The sequence below is a fragment of the Agelaius phoeniceus genome, chromosome 3, assembly GCF_051311805.1.
Source record: "Agelaius phoeniceus isolate bAgePho1 chromosome 3, bAgePho1.hap1, whole genome shotgun sequence".
Classification (NCBI taxonomy): domain Eukaryota; kingdom Metazoa; phylum Chordata; class Aves; order Passeriformes; family Icteridae; genus Agelaius; species Agelaius phoeniceus.
This window is the reverse complement of record NC_135267.1, coordinates 62,599,523-62,610,948: the sequence shown is the minus strand read 5'-3', so window position 1 is coordinate 62,610,948 and position 11,426 is coordinate 62,599,523. Positions and strand designations below refer to the sequence as shown.

Genomic DNA, 11,426 nt, shown 5'->3' with positions numbered 1-11,426 from the left:
TTGTTCTATACAGTCAGAGAAAAGGGAAAGTATCAGAAATGTCATTAAGTTATATTTTACAGGGCTATTTGCTCATCCACATGAGCCTGAACATACACAATTCTACAGAATTTTCTTTGGACAGCTTTTTGATTAAAAACATCTAGTGAAACTTTCTCCTGAAGATTCCTTTTTCCTGAGAAAAAAATGCAAACCAAAAAACCAATCTGAACAAAAAACAAGTACAAACCTACCAATTAATCTGATATCTACTGGACAAGAGAAAACAAGCAGTAGTGGCAGTGTCAGTAAGGAAAACTGTTCCTTATAAAAGCCTTTCTCTTTACACTTGTTCTTTTTCTCAAAGAAAAAAAGGTGGCATCTATCTAATGTGCATGAGTAGGTCTGAAAACCAAGCCACTGTCTGAGCTAATATTACAAATACCATGTAAAAAAACCCCAAACAACGAAACCATGACACTACAAAGCTTTCTCCTTTGCAGCAAAAGGTAATATGGGAAAAAGAACTAAGCTAAAAAAAACCCCAAAACCATACCCAAAAATCCAAACCCAGCTTTCTTGTTTGTTAGGTACAGCATGGGAGTCTGAGTACATAACTTATTGTGACTATCAGCTTCAGTGAAAAAATACAATCATATCTATAGGACTGGTCTCCCATTTCTGTTACCCCTTTAATTTATGATGATCTAGGGCAATAGATTTTGTTGTCCCAATTACTCCATATCCCTCATATCCCACTCCAAACTCCCACCACCTCTCCCCAAACTCCGAACAACTCAGACAGCACAGCCTTGGTAAAAGCCGGCGTGGAGGATGGGGCATGTTTTTACATTTGTAACATGTTTTAACAAAAAAACCCCAACGCTCCCAACCCCAAACAACACAACAAAACACTCAGACCAACTCTCATTCTGCTGTACAAAACCAAGTTAGAGCAGTACCTGACCATGCCTCCAGTTTAGAGATGTCCCATCAAGCACAGATTCAACAGACATTCTTTACTTTCTATCAGTCACGCTATAATCCGATTCAATCACGCACAGGAACACGACAGGTCAGAAGACCTCATAGAGCATTCCAATACAGAAACACTACACTACTTTTTGTGTCATATCATCTTGCAAGATAAAAACCTAAATGAAAACCAGAGCATGCATCAAAAATTCTCAAGGGAACTCCTCAAGTGTATAATTTTAAGTCTTTTAATAAAGATACCACATTCTTTCAAAATGAGAAACAAAATCCAATTCCAGACTATTTTGTCTATGAAAATGATGCATTTTCTATAGTAGCCACTTCTATGTAGAACTTACATGCCACAGTGTTATCTATTAAAACAGGAACAACTCAAACTATTGAAATTCACTGTTCCAAAACTTGCAGTAATCTCATTTCTCTGGTTATTCTCACTTCTGAGTAATAGGAAACGAGTTCTGGTCCATTAGCTCGCCCACTCTCTCCTGGAGGAAGTTGACCAACTCAGCTAACACAAAGACATGAGTTTCATCCAGGTCTTGTATGATGAACTTCTTTCCCAAAGCATTTGACTCATCCAAGTAGAGTAGAAACTGCTTCATTGCAGGGTCACTGTAGAGACAAACACACATCAGACCCCAACTCACAGTTACAGCTGCAAGCAGAAGAAACGCCATTCAAAGACATTCCCAAAGGGTTTAGAAAAAGTGGAATTAATTTTCTCAGCTTAAATACAGTTTGTTTAGTAAAAGTCGTCTCTTTCCAAGTAGTTTTGGTTACTATAGAGACAAAAATAAAATGGTAATAAAGTCTAATGAGTAGAACCAATCTCTGCTTGATTAGCAGAGAAGATTTTGTTTGCTGCTGCTAAGGCAGCTTCAAAAACACTCAAACCAAAACTAAAATTCAAAAGTCCAACCCTTAAAAAGGCAAGACTGAACTTACATTTCTGATTTCAGCAATAGCCTCATAAAAACATGTTTCCTTAAAGCATAAGGATAACCAGAAGAGAGGAGAACACAGATCTCATACAAGTAGTGGAGCACAGACAAAGAATGCTCACATAAGAATTATACATTTCTCACACTCTAACTGAACAGTCACAATGTCACCTTCTAAATAAAATTTACATGTTTAGAAGAAAACATTTTGGAAGTATAGAACTGCTTTTGTGCAGATATAGATTGCAAACATATTAAGAGATTAAGTGTACAGCAGAAATCTTATACATCATTTAATGCTATACAATGACCCCACAAATCTTGAGTGATGCTTCCTTTAATTTTGGAGGTAGCCAGGGGCCTGAGTCTCAATCCAGAGGTGAGATTATATGAAAACAGGTACATTGCACCTACACCAAAAGCTGACATTTACCAACTCCAAGCACATTCCTTTTGAATATGATCTACAAACAGAACCATATGTTTGCCTTGCATTGAATTCAATCTAGAGCTGATTAAAAAAAAAAAAACAAAACAGGAAAGGAGAAATGAAAGATTACCTTGCCTCCCTCAAGAATCAGTAGAGAAATACTTTGTTCATAAACAACAACAGCAAGAAACTCTGTTTGCAAGCAATACAAAGAACAAGAGGGAGCATCTAACATTTTCAAGGAAAAATTGCCAGGATAACTGGATCACTTGTACTAGGATCAGTCATACCTGTCAAGCCTATACATAACTTACATATACAGCTAAAATTTTAACTCGCGTACCTTTCAAAAAATGTTAGGGGGAGAATATTAGGGGACCATAAGACATGGTAGAATATAGCTTTGAAGCATAGCTTCTCATAGTTAATGCTCATTTTAAGTATTTTACATCCTTTTCTCTACTTAATTAAAGTAATCTGCAGACTGTTATATATTTTGAAAAAAAAATGGATTTTTTATAAGAATGTGATTGCTAACTTCTTCGCCATCCTATTTTTTACCCCATATTCATATGCAGTTTTCTTTTCTTAAAGAGGTTAGACATAAGTGGAAAACAGTCACTTGAATAGAAAAACAGGAGTTTGGCATTAAGATTTCTACAATTGCCTTCTCTTTCTTCCCCCAAAGGCTGCACTTTTCTCTGCTTGTTCAGTACCACCCTTCCCACAATAATTCCTTTTGTCTGGGCTCTTCAGTTAATTCCAGGTCTAAAGAAACACAGTCTTTGACACAAGGAGAGGCAGGAAATGCTGTTACTCACCACTCAACCAGAACACCTTTCAGAACATTCACCATTTTCCCGGCTCCCTCACGAACGCTGAAGAGTTGGCAAGAGCAACCCCTGCTCTGGATCACACTGTGAAAACAGAGTTCACTCTTTAGGATTTTTAGATGTTTAATAAAGGATAAAAGAAGGACAAATTTCCAGTGCTGGGGTGCTTTTGGCAAACAGCCAAAGAGCACAGAGGTAGCCTAAAATCAGGTTCTCAATATATAGTTACATTGCTGGGGTTACATGCATATTCATTACTTTATACATTAGTCAAACGTTCCTTTGAGATTTTGATGTTTCTCTTGCTTGGTTTTAACCTTTGACTTGTCTGCAGGACATTCTGTAGATTAGGTCCATATATTTTATTTCTTCTTTTAGTTCTATCCTGTTGTTTCACACTGCCCAATAGCAAAGAATTGATAAATCCTTCCCAGATGCTTAAGCTCTGTTTTCTGTTGCTGTCATCACTTGTGGAGGCCAGTCCGCAGATGTAAGAAACAACATAATTGCTTTACACCATTCTCTGAGTTATCTACATAGAAGGATTTTAGTCTCCATTTTAACAGTTTGCTAAAGCTTACAATATTTGTATGAACTATACATATGAACTATACAGTACAAACACAAACTGACAGGTTATAGTATACAAAAGCAGTTAAACTGAGTATAAATTGTACCGTATCAAACTACTTGTGATGTAAAAAGCTAATCTATAAATGCGAAAGCCAGTATTATATTATCATCTATGACAGCACTGGCGACCGCAGGAAATCTGAAAGCGCAACACGCTCCACACACAAATCCAAAAAAACAACGCCTCGGTTAAACTCAAAGACTCTTTACGACAACGCTACTCGCCAGAGGAGTTGCTGGTACATCTTGCCCGTCACCTCCGCCTTGGGCAGAGAGGTCCCCGGGGGCTCCGGTCCACTCCCTCACCTCCACCGGACACAGAGGGCTGCCCCGGGATCCGCTCCCTCACCTCCGCCGCACACAGAGGCCTTCTCCGGGCTCCGGTCCCTCACCTCCGCGGCACACAGAGGCCTTCCCCGGGCTCCGGTCCCTCACCTCCGCGGCACACAGAGGCTTTACCCCGGATCCGCTCCCTCGCCTCCGCGGCACACAGAGGCCTTCCTCGGGATCCGCTCCCTCACCTCCGCCGCACACAGAGGCCTTCCCCGGGATCCGCTCCCTCACCTCCGCGGCACACAGAGGCTTTCCCCGGGATCCGCTCCCTCACCTCTGCGGCACACAGAGGCTTTCCCCGGGATCCGCTCCCTCACCTCCGCCGCACGCAGAGTTTGCCGGGATCCGCTTCCTCACACCCACCCTCCTTCCGTGCCGCTTCCCTGCCGGAGGAAGTGCCTCGTCCGCGCATGCGCAGACCCGCGCCGGCCCCCGGCAGCGCCCGCGGATTGGCCGGGGCTGCCGGCGCTCGCGATGGCGTCACGCGGCGCGCGGGGCCCCCCGCAGGGAGAGGCGGCGCAGGCGGAAGGTGCGAGCTGCGGCCCGGGCGGGGGGCGCGGGGATGGCGGGCGGCGCAGGGCGGGCCGGGGCTCAGGGTAACGGGTGCGCTGTTCCTCCCTGTTGGAAAGAGGCACAGAGCCACCCCCGCCTGGCTGCTTGCCCGTTTATGTGTTGCATTGCCTGAAGTTGTGTTTGCGATGGTGTTTTTGTCTTTTTTTTTTTTTAACACGCCCTAGCTGCGCCGTCACTGGCGGGTAGGTGGGGACCGCAGCCCGGTGCGGGACGGGGCTCGGAGCTGCCCGGGCCGGCTGTGAAACAGTGCGAAATGGCTCCTTTTGCGTTATATTTGTATGTGCCTAAGCGTGAAAAGCTCAGCGAGAGCCGGCAGTGCGCGCTCGCAGCCCCGAGAGCAATCGGCTGAGGCGGGGCGGCGATGCTGCCCCCTCCTCCGCTCTGGTGAGACCTCACCGGGGCTCCCCCACATCAGGAGGACACGGAGCTGCTAGAGCAAGCCTAGAGAAGGGCAACGAAGTTGCTAAGAGGGCTGGAGCACGTCCCCTGTGAAAAAAGAGCGAAGAAGTTGGGGCAGCTCAGCCTAGAGAAGAGAAGATTGCATGGAGACCCCACGGCAACCTTCCAGTGTCTGAGGGGTCCTACAGGGAGGTCAGAGACTGATTAAGACCTACACTTAATCAGGAACTGTGGTATAGGGCAGGGAGTAATGGGTGCAAACGAAAAGGGGAGACATTTAGATTAGATATTATGAAAGAAATTCTTGGCTCTGCAGGTGGTGAGACACTGGAACAGATTTCTTAGGAAGGTTGTGGATGCCCCAACCTTGGAAGTGTTCAAGGCCAGGCTGGATGAGACCATGAGCAGCATGGTCTGGTGAGAGGTTCCCCTGTCCATAGCAGGGGTTTTGGGATTAGGTGATCTTTAAGGTCCATTCCAGACCCTTAACATTTGATAATTTGATGCTTGCTCTTGGACCTGAACAGGAGCTCCTGGCAGCAGAGGAGTGGTGTTCACTTTGTCCTCCTGTGTTTGCAGTGCATGTTTTAAATTTTAACAGTTGTGGCACCTGCTGTCACTGAACCATATGTTTATTTCAGACTGTGGTTAGAGAGAAGAGTAAATGTGAGTGTGGTGGTGTTCGCAGGGGTCCCAGGACGAGGGAAGAGATGAGAATCTTGACTCCATGTTTCAGAAGGCTGATTTATTATTTTATTATATGTATTATATTAAAAGAAAATGATACCTTAAAACTATACTAAAAGAATAGAAGAAAGGATTTCATCAGAAGGCTAGCAGTAGAAAGTAATGGAATGAAAATAAAATCTTGTGACTGCTCACAGCCTTGACACAGGTGGCTGTCATTGGTCATCAAGTAAAAACAATTTCACATGCTGGGTAAACAATTCTCCAAATCACATTCCAAAGCAGCAAAACATGGAGAAGCTGAAGCTTCTCAGCTTCTTAACAGAAAAGATCCTAACAAAAGGTTTTTCATAAAATATGTCTGTGACGTTTGAGTACTGTAATTCTGGGAGTAAAGGTGGTAAAGGAGCTGTCATGATACAAGGAATTCGGAGGCAGGAGAGGTGTCTCTAGAGGACTGATGGTCAAAGTCTTAAGTGTTTCATAGTGTGTTGTACTCTGTTGAAGTGAAAGGATAAAAAATGTTGAAATGACAAGTCAAAAAGAAGTCTGCAGTGATTTTGACAATGCTGGGGTAATGCTGTTGTTTTTCAAAAATCTCCCAAACACAAGCAAGAGAGAAGGGAAAAATCAAAACTTTTGGGGAAATAAGAGAAGAGGGAAGACATGTTAAAGGAAGGACACAAAAAGAGTTCCCTTGTTCAGATGTTGGACACGGATGATAAAAGTGATATAAACGCTTTTCTTGGTCTGTAGAGATTACCTTAAATTCAAGGAGAATATCAGGCTTCCATATTTCAGCATCAGGTTTACACATGTGACATTTTATCATTTTGAGTCGTGATTGTGTCAAATTGAGCTAATTTGACAAGAATTTGATTAGTATATGAGAGATACTGGTGTGTTTTTACATCCCTATAAACACATTAACTCAGTTAGTATAATTGCACCAATGCAGACACTAAAATTTCACTTAGAAGATAGGAGTTTCGTGTTACTTCTGCACTGTATGCAAAAAGTGTTCGTTTTAATGTAGTAGCTCTTTAAGTCTTGTTAGTCAAAATAGAACTTGCCAACACAATAAATGATGAACTTTTAAAAGGGGTTGGTTACTAAGTTGTACTAAAGCTCGTGTCATACTGAGTAATGTCTTGATGGAGATAGGACCATATCTGGTATTTAGGGAAGAGTGACTAAGAAGTAGGAGAGGAAACTTAGAAGCAGAGAAGTTAATTGGAGATACTTAGTCACTAAAATGAACAGTAACGTAATTGATAAAAAAACTGCTTTAAAGTATTCTTATAATTGAAACTCAGCCCATTATTCGGCCCATAATTTGAGAAATTTATAGAGTTTTTTAATCAGAGTGCTTTATATGGAGTGAAATGACACAAACATGGTTTATTATGACCTTTCCGATCATGACCTTTGCTGTAAAAAGTCAGGAAAAAAATGCTACAGGATTTCTGCTGTAATTCTCAAATCAATCATTACTTTTTTTTTTCCCCCTCAATATGCAGAATGTCAGTGGCTGCTTACTGCGTATTTTGCTACAGAAAAATAGGAACTTCTGGTCCAACCACAAAAAAACGCCTACCCTGGTATGACATCAGTAAGTAGAGTTCATTATGTATTGATCTGAAGTGTTAATAAAAAGGAATGACATGACACCATGCTTAATTAAACAATACAGAAGCTTTAAGCCCTTGAATGCTTAGTGATTAAAAGCTTCTGTTTGTTCCTGCTCTCTGCTCTCTGCTTCTGACCTTGCTTTGCATGGTGATATGTAATATGACACCAGCAGATTATGTGGGAACAGATATGAACACTAGATGAGGGTCTTTCCCTAACTAAATGTGATCTCCTTAAACTATCCTCAATTCCACTTGTATCTGATTTTTTTGTAATCTCTAGAGCCATGAAATAGTTACATTCATAAACAGTGAATAAAACTTGTTTCTATTATTTCTTTTTCCTTATTTACTTCAAGCTCTGCTTAGTCTCCGTTTTCTTTGGTGTCTTCAGCATATAATGACAAATCTTACAGTTCTGAAATTTATTTCTGAGCATTAAAGATAGGATATTTCAATTTCTCCTCTACAGGAAGCATTGCATTTTTTTTCTTTTTCAAACTTCTCTGCCAGTTATTTCTTCAACATGTAGCTGATGCCTCTTGTCTGCATGCAAAATTCTTATGGCCTCACAAAGATGGAAGCTGATAGCAGTGGTTGTGGGGCAAGTCTCCCAATTCATGCTGAGGAAAAGAAATTATTCATGATAGGTGAGATGTGTTACATTGGGTTTGCTGCTGCTGGTAATGATAAGAGTTTCTCTGGATAGAGATCCTTATATCCAGATAATCAGATGGACTTTGTAGATACAAAGTAGCTGAAATCTGGAAGGAATAATTTTATTTAAAAGGCAAATTGTTGCAAGCAGCATGTATTTATTATCTGTTTGCTTTATACATTAGATTAAATTGAATTTTTTTTTTAAATATATTTGCTTATGGAGACTCTGCAGGATTTCTCAAAAACATACATAGTCCTGTATGTAATAATATACACTGCAGAAATAGCTGCAACATGTAGGAAAACGTTAACTTCTTAAAATGATTTTGAGTTCGAAATCACTGCTAGTGTTACAGGCAGAGAAAGTTCACTGTTGTTTCTGATAGCTGAGCAGTGCATGCAATTGAGAGGTAGCAATATTCAAAATAAATGGCACTGACAGGATACATGTTTTATCATCTTGCTTAGGAGAGCAGGAAATCTGAATCAAGTAATGTTTTCTCCAGTTGTAAATTTTGGCTATTAATTTCTTGAAAGCTAGAGAGCAATAGAATTTTTTTTTAAAGCTTGTTCTTAATGATTTGTATTCTTACTGTCTGATAATCAAATGGTAACTGTGCTTTTATTGAGGTGATGCACACAACTTTGTTTGACATTTGGTTTTGATTTTTTCAAGGAAAAGTTGCAAAGGTAACTGGATCACTTATACTAGGGTAAGTTGTAACCAATGAACATATATGTAACTTGAAGATATGGTTAAAATTTTAATACGTGTATCTTTCAAAAAATGTGATAGTATTAGGGGACGTTAGACATGGTAGAATATAGTCTTGAAGCACAATTTCTGATAGTTATAACTAATTTCAAGTATTTTATAACCTTTTCTCTACTTTGCTAAATCAAAATAATCTACAGACTATTATGTATTTTGTAAAATCTCTATGGTTTATGCCAGTGTGATTGCTATTTTTTTTATTATGTTGTTTTAGTTGATATTCATATGCAGCTCTTTTTTTCTTTAAAGAGGCTTTGTATTCATTACCTATGAGGTCCTGTCCTTAAATAAGTTACTGAAAATCGATACTCAAGCTCTACATCAAGAAAAACTGAAATCCTATATATACGTACGTACAGCTTCTCTAAGTCCAAGTGAATATCAAGGTAAGATGCATAATTGTTTGAGTTCTAAAAACAGAATTCTAAGAGAGTAGAATGTCTCTGGAGGTCATCCTTACATAACAAGTAAAATTATATTTCCTGAAATCTGTTACCAAGAAATGTCACCAAATTTATTTTAAGCTGCTGACTGGTTTGGGGTTTTTTTTAAGATAGTTCTTTCTATACATAGTTCTCTATACATCAAATAATTATCTTTATACAATGTCTATATGTATATGTGTGTATATTTCTTTTTCCATATATTTACGAAATGTGAGGTGAGGGAACTGTCTTTCAGACTTCCAGTAATATAAAAATACTCTTGTAGGAATTACATACAAAGCCAGAAAAGAAATCCATAAAGCAGTGAGGAGAATTCTAGAAACAGAAGCCAAAATCTTCCGGAGGCCTTTTAGTGGTAGGTATTAAAAGTAGGACTTTATCTATGGTGATTATTTTTTAACAGTAAGAAGTAGGGCAATTAGGGAGTAAAACATTTCTTCTTACAAAGTTAACATGTTCTTTTGTCCTTGAAATAGTGATAATATAGCTTACAATTTCTATATTTATATTTATTATATCAGTCTAGTTATCAGTCAGTTGTCTATTTTCTGTGTATTAGAACAGTTTATTTTCTTAAAGTAAGTGAAAGTGATGGTTATAAGGATATTTGAGGGTTGTTTTTTTCCTTGTTCCAGAAGTGATTTAAAATTTAAGATACCAAGTTAATATTTGATATCATTTTTGTGTAAAAAAGGTGTTTGTGGGATGAAGTACTCTCAAAATCTCATTCTAGAAAAGTATGTATGCTTTCATCAAAATTGACAGTATTAACTGAAAGCAGCGCAGTTTTTTGGATCAGTGTTACTGCTTTTTCAAGTAATTTGAAACAAGAATTTCCATTCCTATCAGAAACTCTGCTCCTGAGGCATACTGTCTATTCTCATTTAACTCTCTGTTAAATGATTATAGCAATGTGCATCTCCACTGTCATCTTATGAAATCAATTCTTCAAGGTCAGAGCCTCAAGAGTTTCTAATAATTTGCAGCTCCTGCTGGTAATTCTGGTTGGTAAGTGCCAGCCAGGGGTTGTGTCTGTCATGTAGATACATGAAATATCAACTTGGTGCCACTAAAATGAGACAATCTCAACATTTTAGGATCAGCATTTTACTGATGTCATTCTGTCCTTGTTCATTGTACTAATTTAAGGTTAAAATGTTACACTCTAAATTACTGTGAACAAGTAATACTCAAATATTTAAAAACTACATATTTCTGTACTCCACTAATAGAAATGTGGCTGGTTAAAATGCTCATTAATAATAACTTGGATTTAATTTGTTTCCTGGTCAAAGAACAATTCAGTACCTTTGATGGAGAAGATCATGAGTGTGCCTTATGGCTTCTCTTAAAGAGAACTCAGTCAGAAGACAAAGCAATCCGACTGCAGGCTGTACAAGACCTGGCAAGCAACAGTCACTGGCATGGTAATGTATGCTGATGTAACCTAATTTGTCCCAAAAATTCCACAGAGTCTCAGTTAGCTGTTCCAAGTCTGCTGACAACATGAAGAAAAGCTAGTAGCTGCAAGAAGCATAAATATGCTCTGAAATTTGGTCTAAAATGTGGGGGAATTATTTACATATCAAGTAGCTGTTCTTTCCTAATGCCCTGATACAGTGAGTGTCTGCAGTGCAGGCATCTCTCAGTTTCCCCACCACAGGATTGTAACCATTGCTGTGGCATGGAGAGCAGTTCATGCTCTTTGGTTCCTTGGGTTTTCTGTTGGGATTGCTAATGCAGTCACAAGTTTTGCTAGTGGTTTTTTTTTTTTTTAATAAGCCTCTGTAAGAATGAGTTTAAGGTCATTGGTTAAGTTAATAAAAATTGGTTAGGAGCTGATAGGTTGTAATGACAAACCAGAGGTAGAGGGCTGGTACATGCAAGCATTATCTGTAAGACATTTTTTGCCCTAGTTATTAATAGTAATAAGTTCTCCCTCTTGCTCTAGCAGCAAATATCCTTGAAACCCCAAGTAAAGGGGAGGTGTATGTATGTGTATTTGTGTTTCCTCCTTTCCTCTCCACCACCAGGCTACATAAACTAGGTGACATTCCAACTCTTGTTTTGGTGATTTAGTCAGTTGTGGATCTTTCACTTTTCCAATGCA

The 11,426-nt window shown here is 39.5% G+C and overlaps 2 protein-coding genes across 16 annotated transcripts in view; one reads left to right on the top strand and one right to left on the bottom strand.

Annotated features, from left to right (window-relative positions):
- Positions 1-1,186: 1,186 nt before the first annotated feature.
- GTF2H5 (general transcription factor IIH subunit 5) lies at positions 1,187-4,609 on the bottom strand. 11 transcript variants are annotated; one of them, XM_077175432.1, is made up of 4 exons: positions 4,463-4,542; positions 4,334-4,376; positions 3,168-3,263; positions 1,187-1,587 (listed from the first exon to the last, which is right to left on the bottom strand). In XM_077175432.1, exons 3-4 carry the CDS (start codon positions 3,200-3,202, stop codon positions 1,407-1,409), a joined length of 216 nt encoding a protein of 71 aa, XP_077031547.1. In that variant the 5' UTR covers positions 3,203-3,263; positions 4,334-4,376; positions 4,463-4,542; the 3' UTR covers positions 1,187-1,406. The 11 variants fall into 11 exon arrangements, with proteins under 11 accessions (XP_077031547.1, XP_077031549.1, XP_054486686.2 ...); XM_077175434.1 differs by lacking the exon at positions 4,334-4,376 and having other exon boundaries at positions 4,509-4,609; XM_054630711.2 differs by lacking the exon at positions 4,334-4,376 and having other exon boundaries at positions 4,463-4,576.
- Positions 4,569-11,426, top strand: part of SERAC1 (serine active site containing 1) — a 25,591-nt gene continuing 18,733 nt past the window's right edge. The window contains exons 1-6 of one of the 5 annotated variants that reach the window (XM_077175427.1): positions 4,569-4,674; positions 7,325-7,416; positions 8,772-8,808; positions 9,120-9,256; positions 9,582-9,671; positions 10,612-10,743. In XM_077175427.1, the coding sequence (XP_077031542.1) occupies positions 7,326-7,416; positions 8,772-8,808; positions 9,120-9,256; positions 9,582-9,671; positions 10,612-10,743 (487 nt within the window). In that variant the 5' untranslated portion in view covers positions 4,569-4,674; position 7,325. Of the gene's footprint in view, positions 4,675-4,748; positions 4,965-7,324; positions 7,417-7,907; positions 8,086-8,771; positions 8,809-9,119; positions 9,257-9,581; positions 9,672-10,611; positions 10,744-11,426 lie in introns of those variants that run through there. The other 4 variants (XM_054628596.2, XM_077175430.1, XM_077175429.1 and 1 more) reach the window with 4 other exon arrangements.